At 36.5% G+C, this 25546-nt stretch overlaps 1 protein-coding gene across 2 annotated transcripts in view; it reads left to right on the forward strand.

Annotated features, from left to right (window-relative positions):
- The window catches only part of nphp4 (nephronophthisis 4), a 168320-nt gene that overhangs the window by 33140 nt on the left and 109634 nt on the right, over positions 1–25546 (forward strand). For both annotated transcript variants that reach the window (XM_028002260.1, XM_028002173.1), the window contains 3 exons: positions 1831–1967; positions 18487–18671; positions 23344–23479. In XM_028002260.1, the coding sequence (XP_027858061.1) occupies positions 1831–1967; positions 18487–18671; positions 23344–23479 (458 nt within the window). The remainder of the gene's footprint in view (positions 1–1830; positions 1968–18486; positions 18672–23343; positions 23480–25546) is intronic.

Raw genomic sequence — 25546 nt, forward strand, 5'->3', positions numbered from 1 at the left:
TTGTGCGTATTGTTAATTTCTTGAACTATTCTTTATTTTGTTGAAAGAGATATTGAGATGATATATTTTCAAATACGATACTTTGTGCCCTGACAAGATTTGTACCACTTAATTCTACATAGTTATGATCACAAGTTGTTTTCTTAACAAAAATCTACAAAAACATATTTGTGTTTTTATGGACTTCTCATTCCAAAATTACAGAAGTACAGATTTTGCAGCATTGCTCTTTGAGGCCTCAGCCAAACTGCTGAACAAAGAAGTAAACCAACCAAATAGGTTCTTTTGAATTTAATCTAGTCATATATGACTTGGCTTAACTTATCGTATTTGGTGCATCAAGCGTAATCCATTATTGCATACAAAACTGCACACTCATCTTCCTCCAGCTGTCACAATAACATACAGGACATTCATCACAGTGGTCTTTTTTTAGAAACTTGGTTCCAGCAGAAGTTGAAATGTCTGCAGTACTTAGAAAGTAAGTTTCTAAGGGGGAACGTAATGAAGTCTGACAGAGCAGAGCTATAATCATTGGGAGTCAGTGGGAGGTATGGTAGCAAGCTAATCCTCTTCATGTTCTGGGGCTGTGAGCAGCAGAGACCTAAGCTGCCTTTTAAGACCACAGCCACCAGCTTGATATTCGCACAGCATTCAGAATAACTAGACTTTGTGCTTCAGAGACGGGGGCTGCAATAAAACATTGGATAGAGGCATTACTTGGCATTAGCCAAATATAAACAAACTGCCCGTTTTTGTTGTGTCTGGAAGTCAGACTTTCAAACTTCATCCATTGGCTGAAATACTTCATTTAAATCAGTTTTGATTCAATTTATATCAAGAAAATGTTCTAATATGGTCTCTTTTGGTTAAATGCTTAAATTTTTATTATTAAAAGCACGCAAAACAATCATAGAGTTTGAGTAGCACTCAAACTGTATGATGGACAATGTTCTTGCAGACATTGTCCATTTTTCTAGACAGGTTTCTTCTTAAACAGTTACCAAATATATTGCAGTCAACATTTTCAATCACTTGATCAGCCTTAATTCAATTCCTTATAACTGACTTTATACAAGCTGACAAAAGGACTTTGAACAGATATCAATTTATTCTCAATACTGTACTCTAAAATAACTAAAATATAATATTTTACTGATCTTGGTAGATCATAACCCAGTTCTTCATTTAGCCTTCCTGTTATCAACAACAACAATGGTGTCACCCCAATATCATACAAAAGTACAGATTTCTTTTAAATAGCACTTTAAACCTTTTATATGACTCTTTTACATGTCTCAACGCCTTACTGATACCGAAATTATTAAACTGCAACTTTTCCTCACTCAGTATCAACATCCAGATCAAAGACTGTTGTTTACAGCATCCCCTGATTAGTCACTGGTCAATAATGGACATGCTGAACATTTAGCAAGTTCCAGTCAACAAAGGATTTCTTGTCACAAAAATTATACACATACCTTCAAAAAACAATTTTGTAACCTTTTCTGTCAGAATCAGTCACCTTATGTTTATGCTTCCAGTCATTTATAATGCTACAATTTATTTTTGGTAAATTACATGTAATTCCCATGAAGGTATAGATTGGCTAAAAACGTGTGAATCATTGTTTTATTTGTATTGAGTTACATTTCTGTCATGCTAGACTTCACTACTATCACACTATCAAAGATGGTGTATTACCCTCCTCATTAACCCCAAAGAGGAAACCCCTTCTCTCTCAGTGGGGGCTTTGAATGTTATTGAAAAGAGTCATGTAAATATTGTGTATATGCGTGTATGTTGACGTCATACTCTCTCTGTTGTCAGGAGACGCTTTGCTGAGGCCTCAGCTGCTCAAGATGACGCCCTTCACCCTGGATAAACTGACCATTTCCCTCCAGCCTTCCCTGGAGAAGTTTGAGAGCCTTCTGTTGCAGCTCATCAATGCTGACTGCCAAAACACAGTAAGGCCAAGTCTTCACAACCAGCACAATCATTTCAGTTTTCATATGCCTTTGACACATTTTGTGCAGCCATAATAAAGTTTCTTGCAATAGGTATGTAATCATATTGTGGGATTTAAAAAAGTAAAATAAAATCTTGAAGGATGCTGCAGCTTTGACAGTTGACTTGCTTTTACTACTGAACAGAAATTCAGTGAGAAAAACGAGCTCCAAGTACAGACTGAGGGATGCATTTTGGTTTATCTATATTCTTAAAGCAGTGTGTCTTTTACCTTATCTTACATCCCACAGCAATTTCATGCATATTATACAGAATGTGTTTACAAGGGAGAACAAATTACCTCAACAAACAGTAAATATCCCTGTCACTCTCCTATCTAGGTACACATACAATGCCTGAATATTATCTTGCATATAATTCATCACTCTGAGGTTACTGTTTACCACACTTTTTAAAATTATAGATGGGCACAATGGCATTGACGCACCTTTGCCAATACTGCTTTCTGGAACTTGATGATTTCCTTGATCCCACTTTTCATTTCCTTGGCATACAAGCACAGTCCCACTTTACAGCTGCCACTGCAATTTAGGCCATATCCATTGCAAAGTAGATCGAGCTTATCCGTTTTCTTCCCTTTTTCTTGTCTATAGCAACCCTGATGGTTAACCTTATTTGACAGGTGCAGCTTTGGACTACCAAATATATGTAAAGTGGCTGCACACTATCTGTTCACTTGAGCTTAAATGAGATGTGTCCTTGGGAGGGATGAGAATTGTTATGACAACGCTGTCCGTCATTGTAACCGTCTCACTGCTGTTTGCCACTCCCGGGCTCGAATCCTCAAAGTCAAACACAGGGCACCGCGAGTTGATTATGTTAAGCATATAGTCAACACTGGACCACCACCTGATAAATTCATGCTTAGCATGTCAGAGATTGCATTTTCTCCTAGAATTTTTAAAAATAAAACTGGCCTTTGCCTTTCTATTTGCTTATTTTAATTAATGTCTCAAAATGTTAAAGCTTGACTCCATGAAGTACCTTAACTTATGAAAGCCCTCAAATTCATCCTTGCTTATTCTCATCATGCCTTTTTTTCCCCATCATCTTACTACTTTTCTGTGTAATAGCCTTTGCTTTTCTGTTATCACATCCTTGCCTTTTTGGCAAAACAGTGATTTTTTTTCTGCGAAGTCGACGTTTCTTTGCCCAGCTAAATGAGTGCTATTAAGGTGAAACTTTAGGAGTGTTTATATTTCAAAACAGGACTGCATAAAGTGCATTTTCCATCCCACATTCGAATCTGTTTGGAACATTTCACTTTTCTTTTCAGCTTTATTTCACTTATAACTGGCTCAGCTTAAGGATAACCAGAGGTGCCCACACTACAACACTTAAAGATGGTCTAAGTGGACATTACTAGTTAATCAATTAGGACTACTTTTAATTTATTTGACAATTAATTGTAAGTGGGATGAATTGGGTGCTTTCCTTCTCATCAAGGCAATGTTCATGCACCAGCAAGAAATTATACTGACTAGAATGCTACCACTAGGAGAACCACTTAGCCAGACCTTCGGGAGCCAGAGCCAGCAACTCTGAAGTTCCTGATCAAGTCTGTGTTTACTTATGTTGTCTTTTGGTTTGGTTTGATCCTCTGAAGCATTGAAGTGTGACAAACATGTAAAGGATAGGAAATCAGGAAGGGGACAAACACTTTTTCACATCACCGAACATTCAAAATCTGTAAAAGCATTAATAAAATATCATACTTGATAAAAGATGATGATTACCTTATTCTGCCTACTCTTTTGTACAAATATATAGAATGTCTTTGCCAAAATAATGTAGACGTTACTTTGGCTCAAAGTGATGTGTTCATCAGCCTTTTGAGCTGTAGAACGTATTTTCAAGCATTAAGCAATTCAACTTTTATTCTTGTGTACGCAGTCAAGTCTTTCTGTGGATATGTGTATAACACTTTCCCTACATCTAAGTGCAGACAATGAAAAGTCAAGTACAAGTTTTGCTCCGTGAGCTAAGTGACATGTTGGCGTGAATTATTTTCTCTTTTTGGTATTCACAGCTCTTTCCTTCTTTATAGCTACTGCTGTATGACGGCATTCTCACGTCTGTGAGAAGTGTTAATACATGCAGAAGTCAGCTTGATTACAGCTTTTAATTAAAGTGTGGGTGTGTGTCGGGGTGTATATGCGACAGAAATAGCTAGAGAAGGAAAAAGGGTGTGTGCTTGATATGTGTGTGACCTTTAAACGTGTGACTGCGTCTGGATTGTCATCAAGCTGTCTACGAAGTGATTGTGACACCTCACCCGTCGAATCAGTTTTCCTGTTGTTTGAGTGAATGTGCGTGCATGCAAGTGTTTGATACCAATGTATGTGCTTACTCTGGCAAGGGAGAAATGGGGGTTGTGTGGTAAAAATGACCCTGGAAAAGGAGGCAGATGACTGTACAACACAGCATATGACGAATTCTTTGTTGGCTGTAGTTCCAACAGTCTTCATGTAATGTCCCTATATATGTTGCTATTTTCAGCTCGACTGACCAATCCAGCCTCTTTTATGGTTCACCCCCTCATACATTCTACACCCGAAGCTGACATGCATGTAATTTGAACTACTCTAGCTACTTCTCACACATTTATAGCACACCTTTTTGAGCCTTAGACCGAGTTAAACTCCTGTCTTGAACCTCTCCAAACACACTGTAACCTCTTGTTAAAAACACTGGCACTATTCACCTCCAGGGTTGCTCAAAAAAGCGTGCCCTCCTGCACTAGCTTGAGCAAAGTCAGAGGGTTTATTACCTTCAGTGACTTGTAGCACAACTGCTAACCTTCCACCCCAATAAAATCTATTTCTCATGATGAAAGCGCCAGAGATGTTGTCAGAATTTTTGTAACATCGCAGCTTTTGATCAAAAGACCAGAGAGAACAGAAGTGGATGAAGAGGAGGAGGGGAGCAGGCAAGGACCAATGCCATGCTGCAGGCGGAACAAAACGCCTAAGGCTGATTTAATGAAACGAGAAAGAGTTTGGTAGCAAAGCTCCAGGAAGTTTTCACTTGTACTGAAAGAGCAAAACTTGCTCCAAGTGGGACTGCCCCTGTGGATGTGCTACTATAAAAAAAGACAAAGGAGGTTGAGCATTTCTGAAATAGGAGGCGTCTCTCGCATTGTTCTCTGAGGACGGTTTGGCCGCCGGCTGGTCACCACCATAACCAATGCAGTGTAAAGGAATGGGGCTTAATGGCATGGCTCACATCACACATCCATGGGAGGCAGCTCTTTGTAATGACCAAAGATCCAGACATTAGCTGAAACAAACTTCAAACGATTATAGTCTCTATGAGCCAGACAAGACAGAGGATGTGTTGCAGATTAGTGAGGAAAGATACATTTATCCACTTTTAACTATATTATACTGTTTCTTCGATGGAGTAAGCTATATTATCTGGAGCTTCTAAATCTTTTTTAGAGAGAGATGTTTTGTTAGAATTTTTTATTAGACATCTAAGAATCTACAGTTTTGATTAATGTAACATTTGGGTCAGCTGAATGTAGAGATTTGAATGCCATTACATCTATATGCATGAGCCGCTTCGAGGTTAACAGTATAATTATCACAGTTTTTACTAAAAACTTTAAAACAAAGTAGTATGTTCTCTAACTTTTAAAATTGAAATCAGAACACTGATACAAGAGTACAACATCAGCAATTGGTTGTAATGATGTTATTTGGATTATCGGTTTATTGTTTTGATTTTGATTCATATAATTAAACAAAAATACATAATGAGCATCTTCTAAATTTAGTAGTAGTTTTCAAGCCATTACAGAATCATGTGTGTTTCTACTTTTTAAAGAGTAAGACAAGTATTGTTGACATTAGCTCCAAGTCAGTCAGTCATTTACATCAAACAGATGAATATTATCCATCAACAATACAAACAAAAATCATACTTTAATCATCCTTTTTTTGAGGATTCAACTTGCATTATATTCCTATTATGACAGAGAGAAAACAAAAGGGGAATGACATGACTATTTTTAATCTGTCATTCTAAACCATGTTGATGTCAAATTGTTAAGAGCAGATACTAACCATCGTTGTTCCAAAGGGTCGTCTGTGACAGCGACAGGTAGAAACGGATAAAACCGGATAGATTAGCTTGATGGACACTGGGTTTATTTTAATGTTAGAGAGTCCAGTTGAATTCCTTCATAGCAAGTCAAACCTGAACTCCCCAGATTTCTCTATTTTCTGAGTTATGGTGAAATTGCAGGTGATGTTAGGAGCATTGACTTTAACTTCAGACAGGTACCCTGCAACATCAAACACATCCAAAAAAAAAAAAAAAAACTAGACATGAATTATGTTCAAAATTAATCTGGTGATGCAAACATAAAAATTAAACTATATTAAATAGACATTAAAAAAACAACATAGTAGTTGGCTCCAGTGCCATGCTGTTCGAATATTTTCAACATGGGATTTGATTTTGCCATGATGCAATACACATAAATGACAGGGGAAACATGAACTATGGGCAACATTCTCAGATCTTAATTTATTCAGCTTTTTCTCTATGATATGAGCAAACTCACCAGATGTACAACACTGTGTATACTATACTTATTTTTGATATTTTGTAGTAAATTGTTTTCATTACTTGGTCAAATCTAAACCTGCAGATATTCTCCTGCTTCTTCTGATGATGTCACAAACAAGTGTGCGTAAAATAACCACAGTACTTCTGAGAATATCCTTTTGTATTTTTGGGTGTATTTGTATTCTGTCCATTTGCAGTACAGCCTCTGAGCTGTGTGTGAAAACATTACCTAGATTTGTAGATGACGTGGCTAAGAGAAAAGAACATATGCAAGAGGTTTGGAAAGAGGGGCAATGCAGATGTGAGTGGTCAGATAGCAACATCAGGTATCTGCGGTGAGCCAAGTTGGCATAAAAAAAAGAAGGTGGTTGAAAATTTGAAATGAAAGCTGACTTTAAAATCTTGTACAGATATCCAGAACTGCTGCATTTGTCACGATTACCATCACATTACTCCTTTCAATATGGCACTTTAATAGAGTTACAACACTACTTTTAAAAATCTGTGGTTACTTTTATCTATATAGTTTTCTGTAGTTCAGTCTAAGTATTTTAAAATTTGAACCTGAACTGCTTATCTATTTATGCTCTACCACCAAACCAAATGCTGGAAATTAAGTCATAATCCAGTTTGTTCCCGTTTTGTCCTAAATTAGACAGACTGAAGCTAAAACCGTCTCTAGAGGTCTAAAACTGTAATTAACTCAGGCATTAATGATGTTTGGATCTCCATGAGTCAGCCTCAGGTCATTATGAATGTGGTTGGTGCCAAAAGTTATTTATTTCTTGACCCTGTAACTAATAAGAAAAGGAACTGACCAACCTAATATTACTAAAAACAAAATCTCACCAACGCCCAGTATTAGTGTTTCACTGGTGGGAATAAAGACAGCTGAAGCCACACATGCTCTATCTCCAGCTTAGAAGTTCACCTATCCTCAGGGGTTTCTGTGGAATATAGCTTCAAATTATTTGTGGAACATTTTTTGTCTGTTGAGCATATCTGACATATTTGAAGCAAAATGCAGTACATCATCTTAACTCAATGATACTTAACACGCTATTAGATGGCATTTAAAAAGCAGCCAATCCAGGAACAATTAATGCATGTTTAGCAATATTTGGTATTTTTTAAAGAGAGTTTTGAGTTATTGCAGATTTAATTTAATAATGATTGTACCAGGCAGGTAAAAAATATCACTTGTACAAAACAAACATTTGTATTTAGAAATGGTAAACTTTCTTTCAATAATGTATTGTTTAACCTTTTTAAAGAGATAAATGTCTTTAACACATGCAGCTTGGACCCACTGCTGGAAGTTTATTTCTGTGTGGAACCAACTTTGCTGTGATCCGTTAGTCTCATGGTTGTGCAATTTTACATGTGCTGTGTATAGCAACACTAGTCAAGACAAATGGTCGGCAACTGAATGGGAAACAGACTGGCAGCAGCACGACTGTGTTTGACTTAATAATTTTGGGCTGAAATTATGGGTTTCAGCAGCAGGGCAACAATGATTTATCAGTGAGAGCTGAGTGCCAGTTAAAATTCGTTAAGGAGTGGGGGGCATGGGAGGATGAGAGCAGCCTGCTAATGATGCGGCAACTGTTTCTTGCCATAGATGACTCATGCTCAATATGGGGGAACTAATATCCAATGTGTGAGGAGCAACTCACTCTGTCTCTCACCAACTCACACTCTCATTGTCATGGTGACAGTAAAGACCTTGGTCCAGATGAGCAAAAATCATTTTTTTAAGATATTGTTGGCTTCACAAGTGTGGTTTGAATTGATTATCATGTGGAAGGAGATATATTCACAGTTAGGCTCTTAGCCCAGATCGTGTGAGATCTATGATTGCTAAAAAAAAAAAAAACAAGAAGCTGTTGCCATTGTTTAGCATTTTTTTTGTGAGAGCTACGTGCTACAGTAAGATAACTACCTTCTTAATTGGCTGATGCAAAACTCATGTAGGGCGTAATTTCACCTGCTTTGCTCACGTTTACTTGCTTTCTCTCTCACTCTTACATGCTCCTGAGATGACAGTTGCCATCTGCAGAGTTATTATTACTTTTTACTACAAGATAATTTCAAAAACTACTGACAAGAAAACGTATTGAAAAACCGACTTCAAATGTTAAATAGAACCATTTACTAAAAGCCCTTTTAGATTTTTCTTTCTTAATAAGCTTTGAAATATTGTTAGCTGTTTGTTCCATTGATCCATTGTCTATACCTGCTAATCCATGCAGGGTCACCGCCGTCCATTTCAAGTGTTCATCAGGTGAGAGACCCCGTGGACGGCTAGCTGCTTATGCATCACAGGGCAATTTTTCAAAAGAAAGTTTAAAGTGTAGGATTTTTGAATTCTTCATAAATTTTGAAATGTTCCCTTCTGAATAAGCATTTTCTGTAAATAACAACAGGCAGTGCCTACCAAACATTAACAGCCAGTTTTTGCTATGTATTTAACTAAGCATAACATAGTACAATGTTTATGGAGACAGAAAGAAATGTTCCTATCTTTACAAGTTATGCTACAATTATGCACATATTTTGAATAATTTTCTTGCTCTTTTCCATCTTAAATCTTTGAATAGTCATAAACTGGAATTTGAAATTGCATAATTTCAACATATTCTTAGATTTGAAAGCAGTCTAAATACTTTGTGTTTACCTCATAATTTGCCAAAAGCCCACTGTCGCTGCTAGTGTATAATTATTTATTAATACAATTTTTAGGAAAAATGTTTGAATGAGTTGGAACATTTATTTATTTTAGATTTATTTATGCTTCTGTCTTGTATTTGTTCTTTTCAGCTCTTCCTACAGCATAATAACAACCAAAAACTACAGTATATCTTCTGTTTCTTGTACTTTATTTAAAGATTATCTGTTGCCCCCACCTAACCACTCTTTCTAAACAAAAGTTTAATCGACATCAGATAATGTACAATAATTTGCAGCAAGTGAGTCTGTCCTAAATCTATCCAAGTTTGAAAAATGTAATTAGTGTATTAGTCACACAACAATTTAGAATATTTTCCTAATAATAGTTCATCTGATGTGTTCTGGCAACCTTGCAGCCATAGGGGGTGAATGAACTGGTTGAATGACAGCTAAACACTCCAACCCCACCTCGCCCAGCTCATGATGTCACGATGTTTGTTCAGATGACACTATGAACTCTCACTTTTATTCTTATTGTGACTCTCGAGGCCACAAACTTTTTCCACAATAGCTATGCATGGAGGCGAGACTGTCCAGAAATGAGCACAGATGCCTTTAATTATCCTCCCTTGTGATCTCATTTGTAGCTTGTGTTATGTTTCTTGAACTTTGTTGATTCATGAATGCTAAACATTTTTAATAATCAAAGTTTTACACTGGGTAGTTTAACATAGTTGGATTAGTTTGCTGCAGATCAAATTCTCCGGTCACATTTAATTTATTCCTCTAAGGCAGAGAAGTGTACGATCAATATGCACATTACAGGGCACACCTAGGCATGGCTTAGAATAAACTCAACATATGATAGCATTGAGTAAAAATACATTTGTTTCAAGGCCTTAATAAACTTTTTTTTTTTAAATGTGTAAAATAATCAAGTTGCTTTTATATTGAACAAACAATGATACATTTATTATAATGCACATTGTCACAAGGCCCAAATCAGCTTTTGTGTAACTTGATGATGAGTTCACTTCATAGCAGTAGCCTGTGGAGTGACATGTGAAACCAGTTGAGCATCTTTGGCTTTTGACCAGAGGATTGTTGTCTTTTACTGGGGAAAAGAGTAATTTTTTCCCCATGAAAATAAAGGAAACTCATTGAATTAAAAGGTGTGTCCAAAAGTTTGGTCTGCACTGTATATATATATATATATATATATATATATATATATATATATATATATATATATATATATAGGTAAGCATTTAATTTATTTTAAATCATTTGGAAACTGAAAATCAACAAACCTTTTGGAAGACATGTTTTAAATGAAATAACCAAATGCATGTTAAAGATAAAATCTTCACAACAAAAACTAGCATGAGTGCTGGAAAATTAAGAGTTGTGATCATCCTACATGTCCCTCCAGGGACACCTTTCATCCACACACAGGTGTGGATAAAAGGCATGGATAATTAGGATAATGAACCTTATTCACAACCAACAGGCTGTAACAGTGCCAGTGGCCCTTGGAGATACAGAGGGTCAAATTGCTCTTTGTGCCTTTATATGATTCACTGAAGGGTCTGATCAATTCTCCAAACCTGAAATGACATGAAATAGGCAGTGGACCACAAAACACGTTTGTTGTAAGGTGACTCGTTTGTTTGTGTATAGATTATAAATAACTCATCGGCAAGATGAGATTAACATTAAATATGTTAATGTCTTACAGCCCAAAAAATTCATTTTAATTGAGCTTTACTGAATGGTCAAACATTTTGCTATCCTTGTTCTCTGTTCTGAGCATTTAGGGAAACTTTCCCACTCATTTAATTCCATTGCCATAAAGGTATTAGCTTTTCTGAAATTTTCCAAGAATGTACTTTCATTTATTTCAAGTCTCTTTTTTTGTAAACTCTCATTTCATTTTTCAGCACTTCCATTTCATTGCTAGTGTCTCTCTCTAAATTAGTTTTGCTTACTAATCTGTCACCCTCACTTTTTTCCCCACCTGCCTCACTTAGCAGTTGGAGCAGTAAATTACATCTAAAACAAGCTTTGTTGGTAAGATGTTATCTCCTGATTCTATTATGAAAGTGCCATTTGAAACTCTAGAGGACTTCAGTTTTTAAAACAAAAGTGAAACGATGTAAGAGACACTAACCTTTATAATCCACTGTTACAGCCTGTAGTTCAGACACAATGTCTTTTTTTTAGTGCTGTTCCAGCATATTTTCTTTCATATGTTTTTTTAATGGTTTTTGGGCACTAGTGTCCTACATTCATTAGTAGCTTGACAGAAAAAACAGCAGAGAGAGAATGGAAGTACATCTAATAAATCCAGGGCCTGGAATCGACCCTTGAACAGCTGTGTTGTGGCCTGTAGCCCCTGTGTGGTGTACCACTGAGAGCAGCACTGAAAACATTTTTATCTGGTCCTCCTGCTGTAAGTTGTCAAAAAATCTAACAGATTTCAAGTGGAGGCTGCATGTGTGAAAGAGCAAGTTATTATTAAAAAATAAAGACGGTGATTACAGAGTATTTTATAACATAAAAGAAAGAACAAGTGACAGTGATACACTTAACACAGATTCTCATTAAATAACTTGGTCCCCAAAGCAAACAAACACAAATAAACAATAATGAACAATGAGAAAAAAAAAAGATACCCAGCAGTCTCTGCACAGATCTCTTAATGTCCTTTGTAACGTTTCAGAAACTCGGTCAACGGTGACCATGTCTTTTCAAATTTCGCTCCTTTTCCTCTGACAATATAAGTGAGTTGCTCCAGAGCCACACAGGATGACATCTCCTTCACCCACATGTGATTTGATGGTATATCCATTTTTTTCCAGTATAGAGATATTAATCTCCTGGCCTGCAGGAGTCCAAAGTCAATCAATTTTAACTGTCTGGAATTAAAAACACAGTTCTCTGAATAAATACCCAAAACACACATTTTGGCCTCAGCAGGTACATTCACTCCAACGATCTCTGACAAAGTTTGCGTAACCAAGTTCCAATATTGTTGTTCCAACCAAACATTTACAGCAGATATCTGGGATGTTAGGTGCCCAGCGGTTCAATTTGACTGGAGTTACAGATGATTACAGAGTAGATTTTTTTTTTTTTTAATTGTCCCATCTTAGGTTAGCAAGTAGCACAATTAGCATGGACTGCATTAGCAAAACATCAGTGACTGTGTATTCACAGATGAGTTGTTCCCAGCCTTTTATCAGCGCATAGCTCTTCTTTTCCCAACAGCATTTGTGCCCTTGCCAACGTATCCCCCAGGAGCACAGTTGTAAAAACAGATGTGCGTATCTGTGCGTTCGCATATCTACGTGTGGACATTGATACGTGGAAGCGCATGAGGAATAGCCAAAAATGTTTTGTGAAGTTTTTCTTTCATACTTCTGGACTAAATGATCTCTATTTAGATAGCTCTTATGGAAATGAGCTCCAACATGCCTTTTTTGTTGTCTGTATCCTGGAAAATATTTTCTCCTGTTAAAGCCTCAAATCTCTTCAGTTCATTATAGCAGATGATTTTTATTATTTCCTCCTAAATTATGTTGCAAGCCAAGACTTTCTTATTGCCTTGGTGTCTTGCAGCATGAAACAAGAGACATGCTTTGACATTTAGAAAATCGTTTCCTATGTCATTCTACTTCCTCTGATAATATACGGTAAACACATCACTCGCAACACTCACACCAAAGAGTGTTGCTGTCAGATTGACCCGGTAGTGCTCATGTGAGCTGCCTTTTCTGAATGGAAAAACTGATTGGAAAAGTCTTCTGACATTTGAGCGCAGCAACCCACGAAGAGCCAAAACCGCAAATACTTGAACGCTTAGAACTACCAAATATGGCTTAAAGTTAATTAATAAGCACAGTGCAAAATGTCTGAGCACTACTGCAGAAGCTAATGTCCAAACGCCAGCCAATAGCTTTGTGCCAAGATATATCAGCTTCTCAAGTTTCATTTCTGTTTGAATATTTTAGATATGCGCCTTGAAAAAGCATCTGTTAATACTCAACGGCAAATAGGTCCACTGTATAGTATGTTATATCAAGTATAGACTGATGTATAAAATTTGCTTGTGCAACTTCTATCCCAAGTTGAGCAATTCGAGTTGTAGTTACTGATATATCCAACACATGAATAAAACCAAATTAGATAACAGGCTTGCGTAGATGAGAAAAAAAGTGAGGGGCACACCCATGATCCACCGGTGTATTCATCACTTTGAGAATTCCCTCTTCAGTGACTACAGAAATGGAGTATAATTTAACTTTGGGGCCATTTCATTGTTCCTGTAAGCTTCTTAGCCCTAAAATATTCATATTCCAGGCAGGGGAGGAAGAAATCTGTGACAAGAGGCAAGAAGGGGAAGAAAGAGGATAGTGTGTAAGATAGGTAGAGAGAGAAACTGACAGAGTGAGGAAAAAGGGAGCAATGAAATAAATGAAAAAGGAACTTTCAAGAAAGGAGGGACAGAAGGAGTAGAAAACAGCATTTTAACTGATGCTGTCTTCTAAACAACTTTTTTCTCTCTTTCTTTTATTTTTTCTCTGACACACTTCATGACAGACCTGTCCAACAAAAGACAAACCCATTTGCCTGTCATCCTTCACAGGCTGCAGTGAAGGGAAATAGTGAGCGCAGACAATCTGTGGAAATATACACCATCATTATGATGTGAATGTCACTGAAAGCAATTATTTACAGATATCCTGTCACACTTGTGCTGATAGCTGCAACTCTGTCACAGTGAGACTAAAGGCGGTATAACATCTTAACTCTATAAAGTGTAGTTACATCAGCTGCATGATGCAAAAACACCACAATCTGACATGACAAAGGACAAGATGAGCTTTACTTATTGTTCGGTACAAAAGGTGTTCCATATACATAAATACTTAACATATGCATGGTATGATGTGCTTGTTATATATTAATGAGAAAAAATTAGCTACATTACACAAGCAAAAGCATGTGCTTCAAAACATTTAATACTTGAAACCAAAGGCAAAATGATGTGGAGCTGATATTTTCAACTGACTTCTGCATTTTGTATTATTGGTTAATATAATTAGCCAAATGCTCACATCAGTATATATGTGTATACCCAAGAAATGTAGACATTTCGTCTGACTGTAAGATTTCAATAGTCCTGCAAACACGTCCAAATCCAGTATAATTGGAAGCAGAAAGAGGTTGAAACCTGAAAAGTATATATATATATATATATATATATATGTGTGTGTATATATATACACACACACACTCCAGTAAATCAGACTTTGAGTCAATTCACTCCTTCACTAATTCAGCAAAACAGTGGTAATGAACAGTCAACATACTTCATACCATTTTTATTCCTTCCACCTTTTGTGCTTCCTCAAATACCTTGTGGATACTGAAAATGGCTAACTTTCACTCTTATAGTAACAACTTCCACACAAAAAATGCTGTTTGCTTATTTCTGGGTGCATCTTTATTATCTTATTTCAGTTTAGTTTATTCTGGTCATATCAGATCAGTTAGTTGTATTGCTGAAAAGTCAACCTGCACAATTAAGTCTTTGAACATGAATGAAAGCTGAAACAGATGTCTGTATGAAAACTGCTGCTTTATTGCTTTTATCAACACATCTATGCATCTGCATTAGAGCAGAAGCTCTTCAAAGTCATATGAACAATTTAAGTCTGAGATAACAGGCATGCATTATATGGAAAATATTTGCTATTAACCTACCTGATTATGCCAATATCTTTAAAATAAATGGTCATAAATTAGATTAGACAATTAAACTCAATGCATTTAAAATAATAATAATAATTAATAATAATAATAATAATGTTATGATAGCAATTAAATGACAATGTACAGATCCTGTAGGCACATACTAGTTTCTTTTTTTGAGGTGGGCATGACGGGTCATAAATTTAATGGTAATTATTGTTGCAGTACTTTTTATGAGTTCAAATATGACAGACTGATAAATTAAGAAAATGCACAGATTAAAATTAGCTCAAATTGTTATACTAAGCATTGGACAATAGAAAAAAAAGCTTTTACTGCTTGAGGTTAAAATCTCTACCAAAGTCGACTAAAATCCAATTCTGCATGCACATGCGTACACCTCTAGAGATCTCAGTTATTCAAAGCAATGATGTGAATATGTAAATCAGTTTACAGAGAAATCATGATGTAGACTTTGCACACAATATTTACTTGTTTTAGGTAACTATAATGTAACAATACCATCTGCAGTTTCTGATGTATCCTAATTTGTTCTTGTAACTCTGTGATTGATTAAGGCATTAACCTGTGTAAGCAAACTAAACAGTTATATAACCTGCCATAAAGTCAAATTACAGCCAGCATGATTCAAAATGTATCAGGACTGCTGTTAAATTGATGAAAAACATATTGCAGTACTTGTCAAGCATAGTGACACAGAATACCTCAAACACATAATAAAGGTAAAACAGTTTATAGTTTTGAATATATATGTAACCAAAATAATCATTTATTGAAAGAAAATATCACATTTGTGGTTAGAAATTGGGGTGATTTTTTGTTGTTTTTTTGGATTTTTTTCAGACAGGATAAAAGGCTAGAATTTGACAAGAACCTTAATCTCCTATGACCAAACATAAAATGTCATCAGTTGTCGAGTTTTTGTGGAGCTTGGCTTTAGAAGAAATGAAAAATACAAACGGTGGGTAGGTTGTAAAATGGATGAGATGAGGATAAAGTCAAGCGTTGCATAGATGTAACCTGAGAAGAACAGTAAGTAGTTAGGCATGTGGGCTGTTTGGTATCCAGGCAAGCTAGGCTGCTGTTCCTGCTGTTGCTGCTTTAAAAGAAAACCCCCGTCTGAATTGATATGCTAATTCGATTGAGAAGGTGTGGGTGGATATGGAGAAGGTTTTAAGCTGCTAGGGGGACCGAGAGCGAGAATGACAATGGAAACAGAGAGGAAAGAGAAAAGGCGAGTGGGAGTAGGAGACATTATAGGGAGAAGAACACTGAAATGAAACAAATAGGAAGAAGTGGGAACGAGAGGCGAGCATATGGTGTCTTTGCATTTCAGGGTTAGACAGTTTGCAGTCAGTCAGTGGACGACTGTCAGTCAGTTAACAAATAGCAGCAAGTATGTAGTCCCTCGTTACAATTACTTGATACACACGCCTTTTCAGAATCAGATTGTGATTTACATGTGTTCTGTAAGCTTCAGTGATCAGCTGAAAGCATCAATGCAAGGAAAATGCTTCAATGGATGTTTAACTAGGCCTTCAGCAGCAGTTAAAGAGAATGACTGTCAAGTTTCCCAGCTTAAAGGCTGTCTATACAGGCGAATTAAAAAATATATATAATTGAAAGGCTAATTTATTTTAGTAATTCAGTTCTGAAAGTAAAACACGTTATTTGAGTTCATTATGTAGTGGTAATGTTTTACATTTATCTTTGGTAATTTAAATGATTATGACCCTCAACAAATGAAATTGCATTATTCAGTTCCTTGGAAATTAACATGTGACATAATATCAGTCAAATGGACCTTTAGTACACGAATGCAAACCTATTGAAAAATATGTCCATGTACTTTACCATGATTTGCAGCATCGGTCCAACAAGGCATGGAGACAATAATATTTGTTTCTAAGCTAAGGGGTTAAGCTTCTCTACATTATTGCTTCTAGGGTCTCTCATTTTCCTCTTGAACATGCTGTGCAGTTTTTCTAAATGTTAAACTATTTAAAATCATTTAATATTTAATATCATTCTCAGTCTCAACAAACAAAGTTTAAGCATTTATAGTGTGGTCCTGAGCCTTAATACATTTCAGTAAACATTCTTAATAGACCTTTGCATCTTTGTAAGACGTTTTACTTTATCTCTCAGCAAACCATTGCCATTACCAACTAATTCAACCTTTCAGCAAACAGATTTTCTTGTCCACAGAAAGTCTGTACTTAAAAATCGCTCGCTCCTCTATAATTGCGGCTCATGGAGTTCAAAAGTTGTACAAGGCCCTTGACTGCCAGTCTGCAGGAGAAGAAAACATAATAAGCTGACAGTAGCATGAGCACATGATTGGACATGGAGTTTCTAGTTTTCTTTTGGTATGCCTTCATAAAAAATAAGAGTTCAACTTTTTTCTTTTGCTTTACTCACACCATCAGATACATACTTTTAAAAAGCTTTTTGTTTGAATGTACCAATAAATCTTATATTACAAAAGAGGGGATTAATCACCTATATTTAATTCTAGCAATTTAATTGGCTTTTTTCCCTTCCAAAATAAAGGCTATAATTACAAGCTGCTGCTGTCTCTTCTCCTTTGCAGTATTTTCTAGAAAGCAAGATGGAGAGATTTGTCTGTTGCCTTAAAATCTGTGACAAGAGGCATAGTTGGCTTGATGTGTTTTTTAAAAGGGTTGTAAAAATAGGCTTTTTTGAGCTTTAAGTGATGTTATAATAATCTCTCCTCATCACAAACACACCTGGTATTGCTTGTATCCTTTCATGTAAGTTTAAGGAATCCATGAATCTCCTCTGGCATTCCTTTGTGGCACCTAAACACTTACTCTCACTTAACGCCTCCTATTACCCTAGAGCTGCAGTCTCCCCCACGCCTCGTTCACTCAGCTCCTCTAGACTAGCTGCAGCAGCAGTGAGCAAACACCTGGTGGAACTGCTCCTCCGTAGAGCTTATCATGCAAACTACTTTTCAGTCCAATGCTCCTAAGAACAGTTGTAAATTATGTAATGGAGGAACGTTGTTGTGATGACGCATTGAATGTGGCGTGTCGGAAAGAGTAGGAGCTTCTTAAAGAGATATGTCAATTTCAAGGCATCAAATTGGAAAATTTAATTTCTTTTAAGTTATGTTTGATATATGCAGCATTTATTTTAAATGACTATGTTACTGGAAGTAACATAGTCATTTAATGGTGCTCTAAAATGGCACTCTGTGCCTGGAAAATACATAACATCCCCCCTTTAAATCTTTGTTAGTTGGGGTTTAGATAAAGGCTCCATCAGACTCTCCATTTTCTTTATGAGCGTGACATTGGACACTAGACAATAATCTTGTTGAAATCAACAAGATCATCCACATGCACTGTTCATGCGAACTGCTTTAGCTTTGTGTGTGATAACCCCAATTTGATCTTCTCTGTTTCTTAGAAACAACCTGAACCAGAGGATGCACAAAGAACGGTTGTCATTCAAGAACGGAGGCTTCATGTCGGTGTGCACAATGGCTGGTGTTTCCTTGATAAGCCCCAAGTGGTGGTCCTGGAGCCCTTTGCATCAGGAGTCAGAGGACGAACAGACAGCATCTCTAAGAAGAGCACGCTGGTCAAGGACAGGTGAGCAGAAGTTACACGTGTATATGTATAGTGGAGCTGTAACTGTAGGCTGCAGAGGATGGTGAAGCAGAACTCTGATGTCAGACAAGATCTGCAGATGTGCAGAAATAGTTTTAGGAGTGCTTATTTTTTATGGTATTTCATCAGCTTCTCTAAGCACTGTTCTTTTTGCTGATCGAGAAATGATTGAAAGTTAATCTAATAAAGTCAGCAAAAAAATGTATATTTGAAGAAAGCTTGCTAGGCATTAATGTCATTTTAGTATAATATTGGCAGATATCAGGGCAAAGTACTATTCCTGGTGTCCGTTTCTCCTCTCCCTTCTCTGGAACTGCAGCACACACTATATTTTTGCTTTACATGCTGTTTTTTGTATTTCTAGATGGCTGGGACAATCTTTTTCTTTTTTGAATTTGAATTTTTTTCTGCGGTTGAATTGATAGCAGGGGTTATGTAGAAATGTTGTAGATCTAAATGAAATAGTCAAAAATACAGTGCATTGTAAAAGTGTTCCCACACCTCAAACTTTTTCACATTTGGTCATTTTAAAGCTAGAAACTTGTGCACAATTGTATGTGGTATACCCACAAAAAGTTGTCCATAATTTAGAAATTGAAGGAAAACTATGCATGATTTTTGCCAAATATTATGGAAAGGGTGACATTCATTTGTCTTGAACTCAACTAAATTAATACTTTGTAACTTCTTATGACTTTTTGAAATGAATTTCTCGCCACTTTTTCTTAGATGCCAGATTTGTTGATGGAATAAACAGTGAAGTTCGGTGAGATGTTCAAAGCGTGGGATCTAGTATTGCTTTGAACTTCTCCGCTAATCTCTGCATAAACTTACCTGCGATGTTCCTTGGTCTTCATGATGCTGTTCTTTAATGTATTCCATAAAAAAAAAAACACTTAGACCTTCACAAAATGGCTGGATTTATACAGAGAATAAATTTTGAGAACCATGAATAATTTTCTTCCCCTTCATAATAAGTTTCAGCTTTATGCTGAATCCCAATAAAACACACTGAAGTTTCTTATTGTAACATGACAAATTGTGGAAGAGGTATAAATACTTTTACAAAGCAAAGGCGGTATTGTCGTATCAAAACTGATCACATTAATACAGACCTGCTCATAGGTCACAATATTTTAATGCTCGTCTGTTTTAGCCAGACTTGGACAGTTTTTAATGATCACAAATTGAAGTGTATTATTGCCATGGTGAAAACTGTAAAGTCTTGCTCAAATAGCAGTTTTTATTTCTGCCTACTCTAAAACCCTGGGATGTCCTAACAGCTTTTGTTGCAGAGTCTGATGGCCAATAAAAGCCTGCTGTTGCATCATTGCAGTCCTCCACTTCGTAATGCTATTGTTTGCTGCATCCAGAGGCGACAATGGCAAAAAAAAGAAAAAAACAAGAAATGAATGATGAAATCCTGTCAGTAGAGTTTTGATACATCCATTGAAACCAAACTAAGAACAAAACGTAATAAAATTGTGAGAAGTATGCAAACAGATTGCGTTTCCCAGCTCAGATAAAAGGTTTGGCAAATTCTTTTAATGTCTTCTTCTGGCATTCCAAATAAATTTGTATAAATGAAGAATCCTTCTGTTTATGCACTTCCTCCTCCCGCCTGTATTGCTCATTACCTGCTCCTCCTCCACTTAGCAGCTATATCATCGGTGTCAAGGGCGTAATTTAAGATATGCTTTTTTTTCTCTGGTGAATAATGCTGCAATTAGCAGTTAACTCCCAAGCAAAGTTAGTTAATATTTGTTTGTTGGATTTATTCAGGTAATTTCCTGACCAAACTGGCCATTTGGTAAGGAAACAGGAAAATCCTTATGCTGCAGAAGCAGGTGGCAGAATTCACAGTGTCCACACACTTTAGCTACTTACTTTGCAGTTTAATTCATTATTAAATACTAAATAAATGTTTAATGCCACAACAGAATTTGCACAAGGCAATAGTACATCAGAGCCTTAACTTATGATTCCTGGAAGATTTAGTAAACTAACTAAGCAATGAATTAAAATAATTCTCATGTTTCAGAAAGTCTGTCAGTGTGTGAATTTAACAGCTTTATGTATATATATATATATATATATATATATATATATATATATATATATATATATATATATACACACACACACAATACTACATCATTGACCTACATGATACAACTTTATTTTTCACACCAATGTTTTGTTTTCTGATAATTATGTAACAGTTCAGAAGAAATGCTTTGGCCTTTGAGTCTTATTGAGACCACAAAAAAAGTCAATGTCAACCTTTCCAAAGCGGGTGTTGTGATGTAAGGTCATCAGTCCACTCAGTTAAAGGAAATCTCATCTCTGACACTTGGCACAATACATTCTGAAATCTCATAAATATTTCAGGACTAGCTGTTTTTCTTTTAACTGAATTGGTTTTTAACTCCCCTGAATGCATCATGTTCCTATGTTTTTTTTTTCAATGTGGAAACGTGATTGCATGTTCCAAATGAGGTTACTAAAAGCACTTTTGAAAATAAGCACACCAAAATGTGGAGAATATGTTTCATATGTTAAAAAATGCTAAAACATGGGTAAATGTTTACCTCCAGAGATATGTTAATACACAATATACAGTAGATCTTGCATATAAAGGCCTGTTTTACTGTATTTTATGTCTCACATGGAGATCACTTGTAATCTAATGGATTTCACAGGCATATTTATATGTTCTTCACACATTACACTTTCCAGCTTTTCAAAAATCTTGTGTTTAATGTATGTAAAGCAAGTATATTCATGTTTCATATATCTCAATCTATTAAGATGTTAACATTTTCATGAGCTTTATCACATTTTCTCATTTCAATTTCCCACGATTTTGCACATGTGCAGAATTACATTCATGTGTAATGACCTGTTGACACAGGTTTTGCACGTGTGAATTTTATGCATTTTTTCCTGTAGGTTCCTCTGATTTGTGGCTGGATTTCTACCAGCTGTCCAGAAACAGCACAACTCCTCTGATACGTTTTGCATTACAGCTCACTTTGTTCAGAATACACAAGCTGTCCCCAGAAACCCACAGTCGCTGCTCTGGTGATGGCACAAACCTCTTGGCTCACACAAATAGAAGTTCCAATTAATGAGTTGTGTGGGCGCATCAGCGAGCCATTAAGGAGCAGGTCTGAAATTTTTTACTAATTTTTTCTTTCAGAAATATTGGGAATATGTGTCATGGCAGTCTATTAAATATTTTTATACTGTGGGTAAGTCTTACACATTTTCCTACCTACAAATAGTAAAACATTTTTTATTACGTTTCTGCACTGCTTCTTTACAAAATAACAAAAAATGAGAATATTTCTGATAAGTATTCTGCTTTGAAGCAGATTTGGAGGTAATGTGGAGGTTCTAGCTTCGGTTTCAAACATAAAGTTCACGGCTGAAGGTCAAACAGTTCCTTTCCAGTTTCTATATGATGCCCTAATTTTGCTGTATTTCATTGCTCAAAGTTTGTCCTTTCTTAATTATACCTACTGTGAATGGCGTTAGGAAATGTGGTTGTGCTGACAGCACTGTCTCCAAAATACCTAATTGGTTGAAAACATAACACTGTTCGCCCACATGCTGTCACTGGACAACCTTACTAGAAACCACTGCATGCACCGAATGTGTGTTCTGACATTTTTCCACACATTCTTGTCAGTGTGAGCGCTCTTATTTAAGCTGTGCCTGTCAGGGTAATTGGCTGGGATATTTTATGCAGTTTTATAAAGTAGTCATGCACAAAACAGTAACGTGAAGGATGAAATAATTCCATTTAAAAGGTGAGAAAACTGGAATGGCAAAATAGGCTAGGGAACTCAAAACATGACACACAAATTCTTGAAAGTGTGTATCCACATCAAAATGTATTGGTTTTTTTTCTCTGCTGCATACCAGACCCTTGGAGAAACTATGATTATGTATGATGACACAGGTCTCTTACCATAACAAAAATGTATGTACAAACATTTAACTATACAACAAATTCATCAAGATACTTACCCACAATCTGTGCCTGGCGACTCTTGTTTTATGACCACAATAATCATCATCTTCTCCATACTAAAAAATTTTTTGCACTTCTTTCCTTTTTTTATTTTTGAAGATGGGAATGTCTGTTGTAAATCTGGTTTGATGTACCCCTATAGTGTACGCAGTAATTATGGTGTTTGACTCTCACTGCTGCTGTCAGTGATAGCTGACAGTCTGTCTGGCTTGTGTTATGCTGGATGGTTTTAGAAATGGAGAAAAAGAGGGGGAAAACTGACTCAAGAGAGGCTGTGAAGCGAAAGGAAGAAAAGGCACTCGGCCCCACCTCATGACACGCAAGCGTTGCACAGTATGCTCCCGCCTCCTGTGTATGCAAACTGTGAATGACGAATACATAGAAAGCCGTTTCATTTCTCACACAGGAGGCAAGTGCTTGCCAGGAAATATTTAGTAAGGGATTGTAAATCTTCCAGCACATTGATTTTGTTTCACTTTTAATGGAAAATATAGCTATAGGAGGAGAAATATTAAAACCTTTCACATTTTGGAAAAGCGTTGTTATTTCTTCATTACCGCCATCACATTTTTTACGCCTACATTACACATCAATATCTCTTTGCTTTCTCTTTAGCTCTGCAACATCATCACGTCCTCAGATGCTGGGCCTTCGCAGCAGCTTGGAGATCAAAATGGCCAATAATCAGGCTTTGGCAATCATCTTTCAGCTAGAGTACGTCTTCTCCGCTCCCATAGGCCGAGAGACTATGGTAAGAGGGACACATGTATTATAGAGTGTGTTAATCCTAAATCCAGATCCTGGCTTGGTATCAACCTCTTCTTGAAATGGACCCCAGCCAGGAAGTTATCTTTATAGAAAACATCTTTACATGAATAAAAATGAGAGGAAAAAAAGCTGTCAAACACTTAAGCATATTTTCACAGTAATATGTGCAAAAAGATCTGCTCGGAGTTGAATTATCCTTTCTTCTCGACTTGCTGCGTGAGCTTCCTGTTCGTGCAGATAAGTCTTAAGGAGTTTGAATCCAAACATTTTCAGTGTATGGTTTCAGCGATGGCCCCCAAGTCACCATTTACCTCTGAGCTGCTATGATTGGAAGAGTAGACGACATGCTGGTGTTCTGTTATCGATCATTTATTGGTTGTACAGTACAAGTTTAGATTTCTGAGTTATAAACCAGATTACAATATTTAGAGATGCAATTAACATAATTTCAGATACAACTCTTGGGGTGGGGGGTGGGGGGGGTCATTAAATGCAATGGTCTTATTTTTAGATCATCCAGGTAAGAGACTTTCTTCTGCTAAGAGCAGTCTGCTGGAAGCGGTGAGTGACCCTCCGGGCTTTCTGGAAGGACTACATCCCAATCACATCCACATTAAGCCAGGAGAACTCCAATTAGCCTATTATATTTATTATATCCTTTTGCACTGCAGCTGCTGTGCCAGGAGGTCCCGTCTGGCTATAACCAAAAATATCTCGACAAGCAACTGAATCAAACAGTCGTGCTTTTGAAAATATAGAAAAAGAAATGATTAACAATAACTGCTCTAAGATTAGGTTGCTTGCACATAGTGATTAGTATTCATAGTGCTCCACTTTAAAAAGGCCTCCAGCTAGGGCAGACAGACGCACACCTCCATGTTGTGCATGAGAAACTAAAACTTTTACACTGTCAAATAGACTGACTTGACAAGAGAGGAAGAGGGAAAAAGTGTGAGCAGTGGCTCATTTTCTTGATTCCTTTTGACTAAACTAACCAAGGTGGTCATACAGATTGCAGTTTTTTAAAGAATTTCCATTAGTTCTTACCATAGAGTATTCGTCCTGTGGTTCACAACGCAAACATTACAATAAAAAATAATATTACAGATCATATTCATGTGTACAGTGACAAAGAATAAATTCTTATTCTAATTTAAAACCAAATTATCCCAATTCTTCCCTGTATTTGTAATTTTCACTGCATAACTGTTGACTATATTAACTTAGATGAGGATATTTTATGGATTTTCACTTTTTTCTCCAGTATTAAATTAAGCTGGAGTTCGCTCATGTTTAGGTTTTTGTGTCATATAAGTTGAACAACCCAGTGATGGAGAAATCCGCGCTGGCAACATGTCCTGGTAAAATAAGTCGATACTACACAGCTGCTCCCAGCATTACAAAATACACAAAAAGACTGCAGTAATTATGTGTGTGGGTGAGCCCTCAACACTTTGCACATTCTGAGGCTAAGCCCCTACTATGTTACTGAGTACAGCCCTGTATACAATGAAGGGTCAATAGGACAGCAATTAACAGCAGCAGAAAAACAAGCAGTCACAATGTCACCAGGATGACACGGTACATCAGTATTAATATAATAACTAATGTCTCTTCTTACCATGGCAACCTGTTGACAGGCAGTTTTCTGTGTAGGTATTTATATGGTTGTTTGTTTCATAAAGTTTAAAATATTCTGTGAGCCTGTTGACTCAGAATGGATAATAATTAGACAAAGTGACATAGTTATACCGTCTAGCTTATTCTAGTCTGAGAAACATAATACAGTTTAAGTAAGGAGTAATGCTAGGGTCTGTGAATATCTAGTCTATTCCTAAGAAGATCATTGGGAATAATGATCAAGTCAGAATTAAACACTGATTCTAAGTTGGCTAAGGAGATATTGCTGGGTTTGAGGCTCAGTGACTAGTGTTGGTTAAAGTAGAGAAGGACATAGATGTCTGCTCTAAAACTTACATCAGTCTGTCAATCAATGTTGAGAGATTTCACTCAAAAATGTTGCCACTGGGTATGAATGCAAAATGAGAAA

The sequence above is a fragment of the Xiphophorus couchianus genome, chromosome 1, assembly GCF_001444195.1.
Source record: "Xiphophorus couchianus chromosome 1, X_couchianus-1.0, whole genome shotgun sequence".
NCBI classification, from domain to species: domain Eukaryota; kingdom Metazoa; phylum Chordata; class Actinopteri; order Cyprinodontiformes; family Poeciliidae; genus Xiphophorus; species Xiphophorus couchianus.